This window comes from Zeus faber, assembly GCF_960531495.2.
Source record: "Zeus faber genome assembly, chromosome: 14".
Lineage (NCBI taxonomy): Eukaryota > Metazoa > Chordata > Actinopteri > Zeiformes > Zeidae > Zeus > Zeus faber.
Genome location: NC_137200.1, coordinates 11,097,008 through 11,116,673, shown reverse-complemented (window position 1 = coordinate 11,116,673; position 19,666 = coordinate 11,097,008). Strand labels below are relative to the sequence as shown.

At 43.3% G+C, this 19,666-nt stretch overlaps 1 protein-coding gene across 1 annotated transcript in view; it reads left to right on the top strand.

Moving 5' to 3' along the window:
* kirrel3a (kirre like nephrin family adhesion molecule 3a) overlaps nucleotides 1-18,950 on the top strand; it is a gene marked incomplete at its 3' end in the record, with an annotated part of 202,352 nt that extends 183,402 nt beyond the window's left edge. Inside the window, exons 7-15 of the mRNA XM_080013364.1 lie at nucleotides 6,389-6,537; nucleotides 6,864-6,991; nucleotides 8,607-8,733; nucleotides 10,213-10,313; nucleotides 10,642-10,840; nucleotides 13,009-13,116; nucleotides 15,888-15,997; nucleotides 16,194-16,280; nucleotides 18,474-18,950. Of these exons, the coding sequence (XP_079869490.1) occupies nucleotides 6,389-6,537; nucleotides 6,864-6,991; nucleotides 8,607-8,733; nucleotides 10,213-10,313; nucleotides 10,642-10,840; nucleotides 13,009-13,116; nucleotides 15,888-15,997; nucleotides 16,194-16,280; nucleotides 18,474-18,950 (1,486 nt within the window). The remainder of the gene's footprint in view (nucleotides 1-6,388; nucleotides 6,538-6,863; nucleotides 6,992-8,606; nucleotides 8,734-10,212; nucleotides 10,314-10,641; nucleotides 10,841-13,008; nucleotides 13,117-15,887; nucleotides 15,998-16,193; nucleotides 16,281-18,473) is intronic.
* Between the last annotated feature and the right edge of the window lie 716 nt (nucleotides 18,951-19,666).

Sequence of the window (19,666 nt, the reverse complement as noted above, 5' to 3'; positions counted from 1 at the left end):
AAAACAAAGGCTAATTGCACTCAGCTGCAAAATTTTATGAGCCTGTATCCAGCGGTATATTATAAACGTAATATATTTTTTGAATCAGACCTTCAGACGGGGCACATTGCATTTGCAAGCATAATTCATGGTGCTATCAGCGGCCGCAATCCATTCTTTGTGAATTGGCCGCTGTGTTTGTTTTTTTAGCAGGCTTGGCATACAACACAGGGAATCTGGATACCATTGCATCCAAAACAGAGTTCATCTGCAAGTGGAGTTCAAATTCTCAAGCTGCAAAGCAACTCTTTATTAATGAGTTAGGGTCAGTTGCTTCCAATAACTCTCTCCTTTGAACAACTTGTGGGATAACATAAGCGCAGCATTTCTGTTATACATGACCGCAACCAATCTGTATTAGTCTTCTCGAAATGTGCTGTATAATTAAGCTTGGATTTTATTGCATCGCTGTAGCTTTTGTTGCTGCTGTTCCCACTGATCTATAGAAAGAATGAGCGACAGCAAGCCTATTCCATTTCTATTTGAACAATTGAAGATGCTTTCGGGTGGCCGTTCTCAAGATAAGATTTTACCGCCCCCTGATCGCATCCCATGAGCTACTTTCAAAAAATCTGATTTCCATGGAGTTTGAATCAGGTCACATTTAGTTAAATCGCAGTTAATCCTGTTAGGAGCCCATCGGTTTCAGGTTACAAGCACATCAATACGTCAGATGTAAGAATTTCGTTCTGTGATTTTTAAAGCCATAATTGTGGCAAAATGTTAATCTCTCGATGAGTTTACTTCTTTAGATTTGGAATTGATTATCAGCTGTACATCAGGTATTATATTATTAAGTGTCAGGGTCACATAAGTTTTGAAAAAGCAATGGTGGCGTCAACGAAATAGATGCTCTATGCAGCCATGTTGTAACTGCTGTGGTTTCTGTTGAGGGATATGTACTTATTTATTGGTTTGTTTGTTTGTTTTTTTGTTTACTTGTTTGTTTAGAGTAGTAGCATAGGAGCATAGTTGTCATTTTGGGTTTTTTCATTTCCCGCTTGGCTGCCGTCTAATGAGATAACCTAAATAGATAACCCAGTTGCGCTGGTTAAGCCTCGCCTGTCATCTAGCTTATGTGATTTGAACATGGGGCAACAGGATCACTTTGTCTGTAAGTGAACAAAAAAGCTGTCTGGTTTTGCACTATAAATCCCCCAGCTGTGTGTGTGTGTGTGTGTGTGTGTGTGTGTGTGTGTGTGTGTGTGTGTGTGTGTGTGTGTGTGTGTGTGTGTGTGTGTGTGTGTGTGTGTGTGTGTGTGTGTGTGTGTGTGTGTGTGTGAGTGTGTGCATGCTTGCGTGCCTGCGTGCGTGCGTGGGAGGGAGGGAGGGAGGATGAATTTGTGGGTGAGGAATAATTAGACAATAATTGTAATAAAAGTAGATAGAATAATCCACCAACAGGCTGTCAGCCTTTCCAAAGCGTGTGTATCAGAATGCATTTTATTCAAAGTGTAAACTGTTGACACTTGACACTCTTGACACTTGACACTTTTAAAAGAAAATTGACAATGTCATGCATTTTTCTAGGATATCACTGAATGATCACTTTTATCAATTTATTCAACAGCGACATTTTTACAATCAAAACATGATGAAGATCTGTCTCTGAAAATTTCCCCAGAAACTGTACAGAGGAAACAGATGCACAGGTGCGGATAGCATTGTATCTTACACACCACCCATCTGTCACACAATGACCCATAACAATGTGTTGCTGAGGCTACCATATATGAAAGAGGCAAAGCATGAATGCACAACGTCATATTCTGCCGAAAGAAAAGAGACAAGTACATTGGAATTTGACAGCGTCGCCTCCGTGGGCTCATTGTAGCATTGCCGCGTGAAGAGTGGAAACATTCCCGGGAATAATGGGATTCCAAGGCCTCGATCGTGATCCCTATTTTTTCTTTCTCGGGCCAGAAATCAGAATGTTTTTTTGTTTGTTGTTTTTTTTTCACCACAAAGCTACAGCCTGGGAATATAACAATCAATCTCTGTCTTCAACGTGGAGGTCTGCACATGCAGTGTGTGACTTAGAAGATTGATTTTCAGACTAGGACGGCTTTGGTTCCATTTACTTTGTGAAATGGATACGACAAGATGTTTGTGTCTTTGGCTTGTGTCAACTTATTTGTATATGTTATTGAAGGATATGTGTGACTACAGACAGCAGTCATACGAAGGCGTAAATGTCTGGTTTTGTGTGTTACTAGTGTGCAGTTAAGCTGACCGAATGCGACAAACGAAAACAACAAACCAGGAATCTGTTCATTTCAGTGGAGTCGGCTCCCGCACGTGAAATGCTCCAATCCTCTGCGGTGCGAGACTTCCGCACCCGACTGAGGGTCCGGGATGCATTTGAAGTTTGGATTCAATACCACAACCGGAAGTCACTTTTGTTTTTTTATCGGAACTGGGCTTAAAATTGTCAATATGTAATATGTAATGTTAATAAGTCACATATATAAAATAAAGAAGAAAGAAATGTTAATGTTGGATGTCACTATATTCGCTATCAATTGATATTTTGTAGTCATACATTGTGATAATGACTCCAACTCTCCATGTCAGCGGTGCAGTGGTTTACTTGTTTTAGGTGTATGTGTAGAAAGAAGAAAGAAACTGTGTAGCTGTTATAATTGCGAAGGACATATTTGGCATACTGAATTTGGTCCACATATCACCACTTCATGAGTTGTTAAAAAAAAAACATTAATATAATTTTTTTTTTTACACTTTTGGTGACTATTTTTGGTGACTAATGAAAATAATTATACATTCACACGTTCTGTTGCCTAAGTAGTCTGTAGACGAATGCTTGCCCACTGAAATGACAGCAACTATGAATTGACCAATTGGTTAAAAGTTAAAATAACATATGGATACAGGATGATATCCACAATACGAAAATCGACAATTCCGAACATGTCGCATCGTCATTATTGCTCCCTCCCAAACAGTCTTCAGTGGGAGCTTACTGAAAACATAACTTTCACTGAGTCTCCCCCTTCATTTGTCCAAGTGGCTGTTAATGTACGGTAGTAGACAGCCTCTTTCACAGGGGAGCGTTTAGGATGGAGGGGGAATGAGGCCAGGGCCAAAAACGCTGCAATCATTACATAATCACGGGTAATTACTGCCATTACACATCCCTTCCTTCCAGAGTTAATCAGTGAAGCCACACAGTCAAAGAAGCAGATTACAGGCAAATATATTTGACACAGGAGGGTAAAAGAAAAGGAGAAAACAACATGCGCAAACAACAGTATCAGCAGCGAAGCTTCTATAATTGTTCTGCACAGTGATCTAACGCCCTGCGGGCAGTCGTTTTTCAATTCCTACAGCGGGATTCAGACACCTAATGCCAGTGATGAGAGAGATTTAGCACCCCTGAAAGCGATTGACGCTGGGGATGATGTGAGGGGTCTTTCATCCATGAAGGAAGCCCTTTCTTTAGACACGGCACACAGTGAATGATGCATGCAACCTGATACAAGTAGTGAGCAGGTGCATATATATGCACACACACATATATATATATATATATATATATATATATATATATATATATATACACACACACACACACATATATATATATATATATATATATATATATATATAATTATTTTTTTATTTCCTTCTTGGGGGGAGTCTGTTATGAATCAATAAGAACTGCTGATGAAGGCTTAAACATGAACCTGCCAGCATTGGCAGGTGGAACGGGCGTGCCAAGCTGCCTCGGAGGCGCTCAGGTGCGTCCTGTCAGAGCTGGATTATCCCATGTGCATCCTAGCGTCAAATAAGCTCAAAGTCATGCCGCGGCTCTGTGATGTGTTGGAGCCGGCCTTGAAAAAGGCGTGAGACAAATGTTCATTTTGACAAGGTGGGTCACCTTTGTTTTTGCCAGTGGAAGTGTCAGGGCACTCTGTGAGGCTATGGCAGACGGATGAATGGCGGGGAACAACAAGCTTTTTTTGTCTGACTGCAATGGTCTCTTACTGGTCAGGACGGAAGACGATGCTTCATTCCTCTTGTTCTTGGGAGGCAGTTGTTTGATTATGAGTGGTGCCAGATGGAGATGAAGAGCTGCACTCACGAGCAGTAAATTACTGTGAGTTCATTCGACTTTTTGGAATCCCCTCTTGTAGAACCAGACAAGCCTTGGAGAGATCCTCCGAGTACCTCTTTTCATCACGCATCGCGCCAATACACCTGAGATGGCAGAGTGCACTTGAGAGCTGACTGCCCCGATCAGCTGACTTGATAGAAAGAACTGGAGGGCTGCTTCTCCTACTGTACAAAGCCTGTGTGTAGAAATGTATAAAGTCCGGTTCTGTCCCTGCCGAGGCACAGACAGCAGACTACTGCCTTGCTTCGTTGACAAAACAATGTTTCTTAAAACCAACCTTCAACCTTTTTTATTGACTCACAAGTTTCAAAGTGTCGCTTGTGATTTTCAATATGAAATAATTGAAATGGATCACTGTTGCCGTTTCTGTGGTATCTATTAGGCGGATGTTGCCAGTGCTGACTTACATGAATGTTTAAACGTAACGTGTTATAAAGTAGACACAGCAGGTGCAGTGAATAAGTTTCAGCAAAGTTTCAGCATGTGACATGTCTCTTAACTGCGTTAAAAGTGTACTGCCACATAATTAAATGCTGGCAGCATCCCTTTCAACCATAATGTTCCATTTAGTTTTCAAAGCAGTCATCCTGTTCTTAAAAAATCAGGTTCCATTTTCTTGATAGCGCTTCAGTACATGAGGTCATGATACTGTATATTCACTGGGTGAATAAAGAGCTTGGAGGAACTACCAGTCCAAACTCTGTGGCCTGGCTGTTTCCAGTTTTCAGTGCCATGTCCGAAGGTGTTTCCTGCACAATGAAATGGTAATCGGCCAAGTCTATATTTGTCTAAATTTGTTCTTTCTTAAATTATTTTTCACTACATTTGTGTGAAGATAATTCTTGACTCAATTCTGTTTTCTTATCTGCATTCAAATTAGAAAAAAACCCCAATTGGTTTCAATTAAATCCAAAGAGACATGTAGTCTGTGAGGAACATAACAAACTATTAGAAATGTTCCATTAAGGATTAGCTTTTGCTTGGCTCTTGGTTTGATACACACTGAGGGGCAAATTCACAAAGAATGGATTGCGGCCACCAAAAGCAGCATGAATTGCGCGTCAATTGCGCCTGCTATCTGCGCTGTCTTAGCGTGCGATTCACAAAAGATATTGCGCTAATGATATGCCAGAGCAAACACGCCCACAAAGTTTTGCTGCTGAGTGCAATTTGCCCTTGTTTTGAGTCTGATTGTGGATCCACAGAGATGCGCCGATACAAACACGCCATGTTTTCAGATTAAAATGTACCTTGTATTTTTAGGTTTATGTGCTATATATCAATAATATGAGCAAGCAAAAATAAAACTTACTCCTCCAACACACTTAATTTATTACATGAATAAAATGTGCTTATATTTAAAATTACTTTTTTTTCTCACGAAATGTTGATATTACAATGTAGATATTATGACAGTTCATAATATATATTTCACTTTACCACAGAGTTCATTTTTTCAATGAAGGCCTAATGCTGCAGCCTTTTGGGTGCAGCAGCTCCGCTGCGGAGCTGTCCATTGTCTTATACTATGAGGCTAAATGCCATCTGCGGCACAATGCCAATTTTGGCCACTTTATTGCCACTCTATCCCCTATAATTTTGAGGTTTTTTTTGGAAAAACCACCACAGACTGCTGCGTGTTTTGCTACCTTACAAATACCAATTATAATAATGTCAAAATATTATTAACAGATCACTGGAAAGCGTGAGCGTAACACCTCTTATAAATGTGCTTCACTTGCACGAGCTCTCTGAAGACGATCGGGCACCGCTGTCATTTTCTGCTTGTTTTTTATGTCTCCGCGCAGTTACCACCAGCTCTCCGCAGACAGTAGTAATTTCACTGTAACTGCATGTGGTTATTAGTGCTGGTGTTGGACGTTGCACGTTCTTTGCAACGAGGCTCAATTGCATAGAAAGGGGCCAATTTTGCACCAAATGTATGAATAATACATACATTACATACATACATTTTAAGACGCGCAAATAGCACCTGCGCCCCAAGACGCTCTCTGCGCGCAGCGCATTTCGAGGTGCATTTCACCCTTTTTGACGGTTGCTTTTAGAGTTATTTGCGGAGGTTTTAGCAGCCGCAAAAAACATGCAATCCTCTTGTGAATTTGCCCCTGAATGTGTTCAGACCGCAAATGTTTTTGTCTTTGTCTCTGACCCTGTATTTTATTGGTGTTGTTGTTGTGTTTTTTCCTTACCCAGGTGGGCCAAGGGGGGCAACATAATCCCAGAAATAACAGGAGACACCTACGAGGTGGTTGTGGATCACTCTTTCTTCACGGAGCCAGTGTCCTGCGAGGTCACCAACTCCCTGGGCAATACCAACATTAGCAGGAATGTGGATGTCTACTGTGAGTGTTTTCTCTGATCTTCTTCAGCAGTTGCAGACAGGCTCTCACTGGAGACATGAGAATCATGCACATTATTATTGTGCATGAGCTTACGTCTAGTAAGAATAAATAAAAAGAAACTCACGGTGGAAATGTTATATCCTTACCAACCAACTTTATGGTGGCATCATTCTTTTTTTTTTCCCGGCACTCACCTGCGGAATACAATTTCTGTTTTTATCTTTGATTTGTAGGCGTATGCTTGTATGTAGCAGTGAAATTTTAAACATCACTCTCATTAAGTTCCTTGTTTTTTTTTGTTGTTTGTTTGTTGTTTGTAATAAAAGTCGGACCAAGGATGGCGGCAGAGCCCCAGTCTCTTCAAGTGGACCAAGGGTCCGACACCGTTTTCAACTGTGCGTGGACTGGAAATCCCTCTCTGACCATTGTGTGGATGAAACGAGGCTCAGGAGTGGTGAGTCATTTAAGCCTTGTCAAATAAAAAATTAAAAAGATATCTTTATTGTATATATATATATATATATATATATATATATATATTTATACTGTATATATATATGTATATATACAGTATATATATTTTTCTTTTATACCTGTGTATCAGTAGGTATTTATATATATATATATAAGTGTTCTCAGGTATCCATCACCCCTTATAATTAACGCACAATCAGTGACATTGGACAATTAGCAACAAATAACAAAGTAAGGAAAGGAAGCCGTAGAAACTGCACCAACATTGCCACAGTGACGCTCCTCCTCCACGAGGTTTCTAAAGCTTGATTTATAGTCGCCGCAAGCGAGCCGTGTGCCACTCATGGCCCGCGCACTACAAGAGAGCACGAGCATTTACTGTCTACTTGACAAGTTGCCGCGTAGATGCCGTGGCGATATTCTCTTGAAAAACAGGGGGCGACGTGCACAAGCCACCGTAGGAAACTGAAGTAACTGCTGTAAATGTTACAAATAAGTCCTGATGTATTGATTGCAAGGATCTGAATAACTATAAAACAGAAGAAAATTTAAAATAGACTGTTGAATGTATATACTGTATATCTACTGTAGTCAGTGCAGGGTTTTTTTTATATATAGTCTTGATTTTGTGCAAATCGTTGGTGTAAACGTTACAAAGAAGTCCCGAGGTATTAAAATTGTCCAAATCTTTAGGGAGAGACAACGTTATCTCCTTCCATGAACTCAATGCCATCTGGTTACTTTTGTGGTCATCGAAAGATGGATTGTTGAGATTGTACCTGCGGGCCTCTTCGCACAACCTTCCTTTGGGTGCGTCCATCTTGATTAACCTGAAGCCCACGGTGCGAAGCTCCAAAAATTTGGGAGGTGCGCGCCCTCGCACAAAATCGCCGCCCCGCTGTCGTGTGTGCCGCAGTGACGTCATTTCTGGAGCAGGCACGAAACCACACTACGGCTGAGGTCGACTACAAACCAGCCTTTAGCCTTTGTAGCAGAGGGGTCTTGTAACGCAAGTTGTTTGGAAGCTGAATGTTTGCACAAACCAAAACAAAACCAGTTTGGGAATATAAGCGGCGGAGTTCAGTGGGCCGGGATGGAGCAGAAATTGACCGGAGGAACATTTCCTCCTAAACAGAGAGTCCGGTGTGAACTTCCTATCTGGGAGCTTGACATCTCAGCAGCCATGGAGGTAACAGTGGACCGACTGGCAGTGGTGATGCAAACCCCCACCGCTACATTGTGGTCAGGAAGCAAATTAAATAGTAATTATTGTACATTAAACGTAGTGGGTCAGGTGGCCGAATGGCTTTGTTAAACATATTACATTCATCAAATAGCTGAATATAAAATGGAAATGTTAAGATAATGTCCCGCATGCATTTTCTATTTCTCTTTAAGAAATAGACGATCAGCAAATAAATATTACATGGAAATCACAAATACCACTGAACACCCTCAGAGCGTCGTCTCTCTTGCTCTAGCGCGTGCCAGCAATGCCGCCGCAATTGAAATCGTCAATTTAATTGGACTTTCGTCCGGACTGCAATGACCAGTGTCTAGTCTGACCTTTTAAAATAACTTTCCTCAACACACAGGTACTTAGCAACAAGAACACTCTGACACTGAAGGCAGTGAAGCAGGAGGACGCTGGAAAGTATGTGTGCCGAGCTGTGGTCCCCAGGGTCGGTGCCGGGGAGAAGGAGGTGTCTCTCACTGTGAATGGTAAGCACGTCGGCGTGGCGCGGATTTGTGAATGGTACGTCGTCTCCACGCCGCTATAAGTTAACAGGAACAGAAAGCCGTTAGGGGTAAGGAGAGACGGACAGAAACCAACTTCTATTTCACATTGTTGAAACTCCTCTGAAAAGCCGACATGTTGGTGACACCGTTTGGAGACAATATGGAGAGATGCGATGGAAATGAATAAATCGATTTTTGCACGGACAGTTATTACACAAGATGAATGTTTGGACATTTTAATGAAAATGTCACTGCTATTTAAATGACTGCATGTCCTTTTCAACTGCTCAGCAACACTGATACTCTCCAGGCAATAAGAACAGTCAACTGATCTAAAAATATTGAGCTGGCATTTAGGGTGAATACGTTTGTTTCTCTCGAAAAGATGTATGAATAAATACATAAAAACATTTGTTCCAATTTTTTTGAAAGAAAATTTAATGCAAAAAAGCCTTATTAAGTCGCAATACCCGACAATGCCCGCGAGGAAACGTCCGCAAAAATCCATGAGAAAATGGTCTCTGTAAATTAATACGTTTGTATAAAATGGTTCAGTGACTGTGATATTCGATCAGCGCTTATCTTTGGAGACGCCGTTCATAACAAATGACCGTAACAGCCCAGTATCGTTTATGGTACTGTCAGCATAACTTGTTTTGTCCTAAATTTAGCAGTCTACTGAATCAAAATTCTGCCGATATATGTTTTTGTTTCCCCTCCTCAGTCGAATGGGGAACGGGAGCGGGGGGGGGTTGATTTGTCAAGGTCAGCAGTTATACAATTTGCAGGATGTGTCGGGGCCGCCATCGAGTGTCGTGGCACAGAAGATAAATATCAGAGCGTTTCAGAGTCCCTCGTCAATACTCAAACCTTTGACGCGCTCCTGCGCCTCTTCATCCCGAAAGTCGCTTCTTCTCTGGTCTTACCTGCGGGCTCCTGTCTGTTTAATACACACGCAAACTGCTTGTTTAGTGTTCCTCAACGGTGATTCATTGGGTCCATATCCTGGTGAATTACCACCTGTACTATTTATCATAACTTGTGATCAGAATGCAATAGCAATACTTCTACTTAAGTGTAAGGCGTGCGAGTACTTCTTGCGCCGCTGACAATGGTTTTGGCCACACACAGCAAAGCACGAGCAGCAGCACATCACAAATGAAGACATTTGAATGCAGGGCGTTTTACCGTTTACCTATCGTATAATGAACAGGCCGTGACCCCCTTCCTGTCACATCTTCTATTTCCAGTGGGCAGCCCCAACCAGGCAAGCGACAACGGACGGTGTGAAGCCGGGTTAAACGGCTCAGGGACTTTACTGTCCGAGGGTGGTCCGGGCTGCACCTCCGCCTCTGGCGCTCCCACCTGTTGGTCACAGGGCGATGGCTGGGATGTGGGCGTGTGGCCCGGTTTGGGCTGGGCCATGATTGAATGTCTCTCCCTTGGCTGTGAATCCCGCAGGTCCCCCCACAATCTCCAGTACACAGACCCAGCAGGCGCTGTACGGCGAGAAAGGGCAGATCAAGTGCTTCATCCGCAGCACCCCGCCTCCAGACCGCATCGTGAGTCACTTCCTACCTTCCTTTCTTGTTTCTTCCTCCATCCTCCCTCCCTCTGCCCCTTTCCACCTGCCATTTTATCAGCTCGTATGCGGTTGTGAGTTTGCAGTATATGCTGTAATGTGTGTATTTATTCATCTGCACTATTAAACTGGGTGCTTCCTTATCAGTTTTTTTATGTATATACATCATGTATATACATATTTTTCCATTCAACTAATCGGTCAGCTGTGAAAGTTTGATTTTAACTAGGCAAGAATGCTTTGATGTTTAGAAAAACTTTGTCCCACATGGTATGGAATTATCTAAATTCTTTTGCCCTTCCTGCCAGGCCTGGTCATGGAAGGAGACTGTCTTGGAGTCAGGGACGTCGGGCCGCTACACAGTGGAGACGGTGAGCACGGACGAAGGCGTGATCTCCACCCTGACCATGAGCAACATCGTCCCCGCTGACTTCCAGACTATCTACAACTGCACGGCCTGGAACAGCTTCGGCTCCGACACTGAGATAATTCGTCTGAAGGAGCAGGGTGGGTGTGCAGGGTCGCTCTGCGGAGCGTGTGTGTGTGTGTGTGTGTGTGTGTGTGTGTGTGTGTGTGTGTGTGTGTGTGTGTGTGTGTGTGTGTGCTTCTGTTGCCATGAGAACCATTATTCTACAAGGCAGACTGAGTGATTCCGTTTTACGTGGTTTGATGTGTTGATGTTGGATACGCAGCTCATCAGTGTCTCTGCATGTTTGTGTACGTGAGAGCGTTTCAGGAAATGAGAAGAGAGAGAAAATGCAATTGCGGCTAATAAGGGCAACCTGTGCCTCGGCCAGGGGAGTTTAGCTGCATTGCGGGGGGGAAAAAACATTTGAAAATGTTATGGTAGTGACTCCAAAATTGAGCTTTAAATTTTTTGCAGCATTCGTGTAACTTCATTTACTGTGAAATTCACTTAATTTGCCTTGGATCAAATTATTTATTTTTATTTTTAATTGTCATGTTTTGTCTTCCGGAGTCAGCACATGAATACCAATTAGAGTTTAATACTGAATTGTGCAACATTTAGCTTGTACTGATAGCGTAGTGGTAATGAAACACCATGTCTTTCAAGTTAATAATAAATCTAACAAAAAAAACAAAAACTAAACTAAAAAATAAATTGTATAAACCCCCCTCTTGCGCTACCATCTGTGAATTGTCTCAGCAATGGGTGCGGTGGCACAGTGCATTGCTGGGTTTGATTCCCGCCTGGGGCGCTGTTGGCACCGCACTCCGGCGGGTTATCTCCCAATTAGGGGCCTTTCTGTGTGGAGTTTGCATGTTCTCCCTGTGCTCACATGGGGTTTCCTCCATTTAACATCAGTAAGGACCCCCACCAAAAACATGCAGAACATCTTGGTGGGTGTGTGTGTATGTGTGTGTTTGTGTGTGTGTGTGTGTGTGTGTGTGTGTGTGTGTGTGTGTGTGTGTGTGTGTGTGTGTGTGTGTGTGTGTGTGTGTGTGTGTGTGTGTGTGTGTGTGTGTGTGTGTCAATCAATCAATCTTCTTCAATCAATGAGGAAGGCCCACAAATCATGGGAGGGGCTAAAATATGACCAGCCTTTGTGGTCAAAGGAAAAAAATAACAAAAAGAAAAGCAGGCTTTAGTGGCTGATACTGGTTGGGAAGACAGTTTAAGCCATAGACTAGAAAAAATTGGCGACTGAAACCACCAACGCGTCTACGGTGCCCGAATGCAAATGAGCGATTCGGTCAATCAAGGCAACCACACCTCCAGATATAGACCTTAGATAGATCTTTAAGCCTCAATAGCCTTTCGATGGAAAAATTATCTCCTGAATCACAAAACACCCGTTAGAAGAAATATGCATAATGAGTTAAAAAAGAAATGTAATTCCAGTGAGAAGTGTCTTCTTTTTCCATTGACTTCCACTCAGTCTGAGGTTTTCTGAAGCATCATCCAGTGGCCATTGTCCGAACCTAAATTTAAAGTTGAAACCTACTTTTTAAGGCATAAAATGTTTTTATTCTATTCTACACCAAAGAGGGCCGAGCAACTGATTAAATATCAGACTTTAAATCATATCTCAGACCCTGTTTGGACATCATTAACATACTCCTAGATTACTTACAACTTACTCCTAGATTACAGGTAAACTTAATGGCAGTAACTCACCCAAAAGTTATCTTCTGTCATGAAATATGTGTATTTATCTGACATTTGCACTTGTACACTGGATCAACAAGACCGCTGCTCCGTTGGATGCGACTTTACATGAGTGGGTGTTGAATACTTAATGCAGCTGCACTTGGCGGAGTTATTCGACAAACCCCACTTAAGATGGAGATTTTATCAAACGTGTTTTTACGGAGCAATCTTACAGCTTACTTGAGGCTACAATGCATCTCAGTCAATCTCAGCAGGTGGTTTAAGCACTTGCATAGCAATTCCAGTCAATCTTTCGTATTTTTTTGCATGTGTATATACTGTAAATATAGTTCTTTGCTGTCAGAGCCCAATCACCACATGTTCGCACCAGGTGTTTACAGTAGGTGAGGTTATTGTTGTTGAAAGCTGAAGAACAGCGATGCACTTATTTAATGAACTGTTCAGTAAATGTGTGTTTGTTCCAAAGAAAATAACAATAAATGTAAACAGAATTAATTAGCGTGACTTACATCCGCCCCATCGTTCCTGTGTTCCCACTCAGAGACTCTGCGTTTGGCCGTCATCATCGGTGTGGCGGTGGGGGCCTTCCTGGCGCTGACCGTCCTCATGGGGACTTTGGCGGCTTTCTGTTGCGCCCGCTTCCAGAGAAGTATGTTCCCGATGGAAAAAATAAAACTAAAGAATCCTTTCTTCAGCGTGAGCAAACGTCACCATGTGGTCTTTGCCATGTACTAGCGTTTTGTCTTCCGCTGAGATTTGTTTTGTAAACGTGTGATTGATTCTGATGTCGTGGATGTGGACATGAAGTCTGTCTGTCAACTCGAAAAACAGGGGCTTAGCGGAAGGGAAAGATGTTGAGCTTCCCTTATCGAACTCATAGCTCGCGGTGCGCCGAATGATCCTGTTTTATCGCGCCCAACAAGATCTCCACATCTATAATTTCTAGCTCCGATAAATGGCGGCCAATACTATGAAAGAAAAGTCTGTTTAGGTTAGAGGCTGGCGGAACTGTAGCAGGAGAATGGAACGGAATAGAGGTTGTAATCTTAGAGCGCGCTGTAGTTTATATTCTGTGTTTAACATTTGTTTGTTTCTTTCTTTTCCTGCAGAGGACGTCCATCTGGTCATGACGTCTTTGCCCGTGTCCCTTTCACGGCAAAGAGATATAAAGTCAGAGAGTAAGTCCAGTTCAACCAATTTTTTGTATTGGTACAGCTTTTGGTTTCCTTAATACAGTCTCCCGTGGAGTTGTGTTCCCACTGCGTATGTTTGATAATTTGTCGTTTGGACTGTTGTTGGACTGATATATTTCATTTTTTACAGCCTTTAACCAAAGAAATTAATATTTTCTCCATTAAACATCTTGGCTTCTTATTGTGACTATTGAGCTCAGGAGTTTACGTTGATGGTGTCTCTCTTGAATACTTGATACAAACAGCTCACACCATCAGACATCAGAAAGTTGAAATGAAAAGCTCCAGGTGAAATAGAGGTGGCGAAAGCAAACACTGTATTTCTGACGCGGGCGAATAAAGACAAAACCCTAAAAGCCTGAGTAAATGTTTTTCTTCTAACCTGCGTTACTTCAAAGCACACCACGGTGCTAATGGACATGAAAATGCATTTCAGTCGGTGCTTTTGTCCAGAAATGTAAAGAAAGTCAACCAGAATAAGCAAACTTGCTGATTATTTTAATCAGGCATTAATGATGCCCACCTTCTTTGGAGTAATTACTATATAAATTGCAAAGCACTGAATTACAGGCCATTTTAAGTGACACTACCACCTTTCTAAAAGCACATGTCCAGAGCTGTCCAAAACAGTTGACCTTATTTTGGTAGCTCTTTTAATTACTGAGATATAGACCTTCAAACTTTCAAAGGTCAATATTTCAGTTTAGCTTGCACTGAAATCTCTCAAACGTACATGTGTTAACCTACAAGAAGAGAACTCTCCAAAAATGTCTTTGGTTTTACTTCATTTCAAACTTGAGCTCTTACTATGCCTGAAGCTGCCTCCAGACAGCTCCACTGAACCAAGCTGAAAGCTGCTCCTATAAAGCAACCAAGTCTCATCTTGGCCCTGACATGGTGTGATTGGGCCACTCAGACACCCATCATATGGCCCACCCCCCAGCATATACGCTGGGTGGCCGCCTGTCATACGTCCTCTTTGATTATTTATCCACTGTTGGAAGCAAGTCCTCTGTAACGAATAGAAAGACAATTAAGAAAATGATCATGTCGGCTGCAGACCTCGGCTGCGGCGCGCACACGTCTGTGGTCAGTGGTCCAGAGTGGTCACCTCTCTGGTGGGACATTTAATAAACTGTCTACATTTGAGGAGTTCGTAGCTGAGGTTTCCTTTGTTGAAGTCGCCAAGGACAATAACTAAGGAGTCTGGGTTTGTCCGTTCCACACAGCGTATCTGGTCGGCGAGCATGCGTTAGTAGACATACCGTCAGAATGAAATTTAAACATATGGATTTCAAATTTTAATACATCCATGCCCCCCCTCCACGCACCTCCCCGCGGTGGCGTACTCTCTTCAGGTTAGGTGTAGTTTTAGGGTTCGTATCTGCGCCCCCTCTTCCCTATGCCTTCCCGCTTCTAAAGTCTGTGAGAATCTCCCCATTGAAGTTAATTGGTTCAAATTCAGTTATGTGGCGCACGAAAAGAGTCGGACAATAGTACTCCGGGACACGACTCAATAGGTTAATTTGCGTAAGTACAGTATGTGCACAAAACAGCGTGAAAAAAAATTGTGTTTTCGTCTCAGGTTTTAATATTCTGGGGCTCGTCTGGAAATACTTCTCTCTGTTCCAACCAAGTCGAAAAGAAGCCTGAAACGGACTGTTGTGTTGTGTTGTGTTGCATGTAATAACACGAGACCACTCAGCCGGCTGAAATTGAGGGCTGTATCAGAATTTAGTTCAAAATGAAGTAGTTGCTTAAAGCAGGCAGAATATGAACAACAGCGCTTATGAAAGGGGCTTTATTCACACGGGCCTCAGTTTCTCTGAATTGTTGGCGGGGGAAAAAAAAAAAACACCCGGCTTCATAGTCATTGGATATTCATCCCTCAGTCCCTTACAGAACTACAGAATTACAGAACGACGTCGCAAAGATTGTGATCAATACAGCCCCGGCCGATTAGGGTACAAGCGGTGCAAAGTTTGGGAAATGTTGAGATGCTAAACAAGTCGGCATGTGAAGGAAGACGTGTGCGTGCGCTACCAGCAGCAAGATCTGAGGGAGGCTGCGGCTTTTGAAGCAGTCACAGGCGCAGCGACTGGGAGATGGTGTGATGTGCTGCCAATGCCGCTATCAGCCGTTGCCAATCAGTGGTCTCTCTCTCCCTCTCGCTCTCTCTCTCTCTCTCTCTCTCTCTGTGACGCCCGCTCCCTGCAAATCCGTCTAGATCTCAAAGGAGTGGTCTCGACCAAAAACGACATCCGGGTGGAGATCGTTCACAAGGATCACAGCGCGGCGCGGGAGAGCGAGGAGCACGCCGGCGTCAAGCAGATGATGGTGAGCGAACGCGGTCTGAGGCCGCAGACGCCGATTCTTCATCGTCTGTCAGTTGCAAAGACATTCAAGCACGTCAAAACAAACTTGATTAAGGACGACGGCGCCGGCACAGGGCGTTCCCTTCTTTGTTATTTAATAATTCAAATGTTGTTGTAGAGAGTGTGCTTTTTAAATGTCGTCGTGCCGTCTGATCCAGATTGATCGCGGGGAGTTCCAGCAGGAGCCGGTGCTGAAGCAGCTGGAGGTTCTGCAGGAGGAGGAGAAGGAGTTCCAGCACATCAAGGTGAAGCAGTGTCAAGGAAAAACCCTTTAAAGCAGATTAGCAAACGCTCTATTCCCCCCTGCCCACCTTTTTTTAATCACTCAGACCACGTCCGTTAGCTACAGTGCGCTCCGTTTTCACAGAGCACTGATGACAAATCATATAAGTCCAACGTTACCGAACCTTTGTATAGTTTCAGTGTCCTTGTCTACACCCCATCCCAGCCCGCAGTCCAAAAACGGTCTGTCCTAAATCCTGTTTTAAAAGGAATTAAAAAAAAAAAAAAAGGGCGGTTTCGCAGACACAGATTAGGCCTCATTTTAGGCTGAATCACAATTTTAATCTGGACCCACTGAAACGGCCTTTCTCAGTCACGGTTTAAAGTTGTCTCAGACTTGCTCTTAGTCATGGGTTCAAAAAAAAAAATCGGATTTCCAGAAGGAAGATGAGAGATAATCTAGGTCTAAGTGAAGGCTTAAATTAAACCTGGCCAGAGACAAGGTGTATCCTTGGATTGATGGACGTGGGCCTCCAGGTGGACCTTGACAAGAACGAAAATGAATGATCTGCACTAAGACCAGCACCACGAAGAGACAGGAGACGACGACGAGTCCTTCATCACCTTGGTCTAGAACTAATTCATCTTCAATTAAACAATGTCTCAGAGAGGCATATTTAAATTCCGGATACATTTTAGCAAGATTATCTTTGTCCTGAACTGGAAATAATAAGCCTTTTCACAGCTCCCATTGCACTCGAAAATGAGACACATAACTGGTTTATGCACTGACAACATTAGGCATCAGTGGACCGTTTGTATTTCATCTCCGAAGTCAGACGTTGGAGCGGCAAGGGGCAAAATGGTGCTTTCTTCAACGTTTTATTGATCTGTGTTTTATGAGGAAGTTAGTATTGTATGGTAGTATTAATATGTGGTATTATCATTTTTCGTTTTTTTTTCCACCTTCCTCTAGTGGCCTAGTGGAGTTAATAAAGAAGATCCAATTAAGAAAGACGGATGATAATTTAGAGCGTGAGACAGTTCAGTCCGAGATAGTCGCGCTTGTCGAGTCTTCGCTCGGTCTGGAGCCCGTTCTGCCCCGAACAGGCCGACTCTGCACTCATTATGGCTTATTCTACCTTTTAATTTAGAAAAATGGAAAAGGAAGTAATGGAAGGAGGTTGTTGGCTTGTTTTCTTTGATTTATTGGATTTTTTTTTTTTTTTTCATTTGGCAAAGCAGATGGAGTGCTTTTTAATTCAATCGGATTTCCTAAATGGTTTTCTGATGACAGTGTTGCTGTTTTCTTAAAGTTAACTTTCCCATTTAAGTATCTTCAGCACCATTAATAAATCATTGGGTCAGGGTGGAATGGACATGACCATAACGCTCCGTGCTCTAGAGGAGAGGATTACATTTCAAAATAGAGGCTTCACATGGAGTATGCACTATACTCCAGGGGAGAGCTCGGCTGCTGGGCTTGAATATTTCTCAAGGCTTTACAGTGTTTCATACCCAGCAGTTCTTAATTTCTTTTCTTTACCTTATTATCTCACAGTTGTGCGAGTGGTGCGACTCTGCGTCTGGTGGCCTTCTGTCCAATCTCTCAGGTGTTTACTCTTTTTAACCCCTGAGCTTTGACCATCTTTTTTTTTTTTTTTAATGGGTTTGGAGATATTCTCCTTTTCTCATCTCCAGGGCCAGCTCTGTCATGGCCAGACTTGTTACGGAATTTCTCCAGATCTCCTAGCACACGACTGACCCTCTCCTCATGCTCCCATTCCCCCTCTATATTGGACAAGATGGTGGTCGTTGTTCATCTTAGCCGTCATGTTGGGTGATTAAAAATGTGAACGACATGCAGTATGTCTACATGTGGATACTTCATTTCTGCATCTCACACGTGAAACGATTCATAACGCCAAAGCATCTGCTGTCTGTTTTTGGAGGGGTTTTTTTCACGTCCCTCTTGAATCATTTCCTCAATTCATCACCCTGTGTTCTTAATATATGTTTTGAAAGGAAGGACAAATTAGTCCCAACTGGCCAGTGTTGAAGTTTCAATGGGAGAGATAATTCACTTTTGATACATAACCGTTCCACTGATTGCCATGTGTTTCCAAGGTAATGGATAGCTGTATATACACATAAACTGTATTATATCAGCATATATAATATATATATATAAATATAAATGTGCTTTCTATGCCCAGGACCCCACAAACGGCTACTACAGCGTCAACACCTTCAACGAGCACCACGCGCCGCCCGCCATGCCCCTTGCCGCCAGCCAGCCGCCCGACGTGGTGCGAAGCCCCCCCAGTGGAACCATGACCATGGGAAAGCAACGTGTGCCCACCGGCATGTCCTTCACCAACATCTACAACACGCTGGGCGCCGGCTCCAACCGCCTGTATGACTACGGCCAGCGCTTCGTGCTGGGCATGGGCAGCAGCTCCATCGAGCTGTGCGAGCGCGAGTTCCAGCGCAGCTCGCTCAGCGACTCCAGCTCCTTCATCGACACGCAGTGCGACAGCAGCGTCAGCAGCTACAGCAAGCAGGACGGCTACGTGCAATTCGACAAGGACAGCAAGGCCTCGGCCTCCTCCTCATCCCACTACTCCCAGTCCTCCTCCCAGAACTCGGACCTTACCCGGCCCCTGCAGAAACGCATGCAGACCCACGTCTAGGGTGGTGGCGAGCCACGGGGTGGGGGGCGGAGGATGTGACTTCTCAAGCGGTCGCATATCAGTCTGATCCTGACTCTAGGGGGGACGGTTTTGTTTTTTGTTTTTGTTTGTTTTTTTACCCGCGTTGGGTTCTGGGTGACGAAGCAGAACATAATGCAGCGTATCCTGAAGAAATGCCAGGAATCAGAAGACGAAGCTACATTACTGAGAGCCACACAAACAGAAAATATATATATATGTATATGGATATGGATATGTTTATATATATATATATATATATATATATATATATATATATAAACGTAACATGAAACAATGATTTGTCATCTTTCTCTACTCCTTGAAGATTCGACCTTTGCCTCATTGTTGCTTGTCGTGTTGGAGCTGGAGAGCAGCCTTGACACGCGCGGCAGCAAAAAGGACAGAGCCTGTTAATAACAACAACGTGTAGCTTCTCACCTTTGAGGAAACTCAGAGCACTCCCGCGCTCGGCTGCCCCCGCCGACGCTCGGAGAGGCGAGATATATTGTCGGCGCCGGAAAGGCGTCTCTCGTCCAGCGCGGAGAATTTGCAAGATAAGCGTTAAAACCTTGAAGGGACTAAGAATGTGGGCCGAGCATCGAGCCCTGTTATGCGGAACTCCTTCCCAGTAGATCTGTTACCGCCGCGGCGTGGTGACTTGCAGCGCTCGACCCATAAGAACACTGGAGTTACCT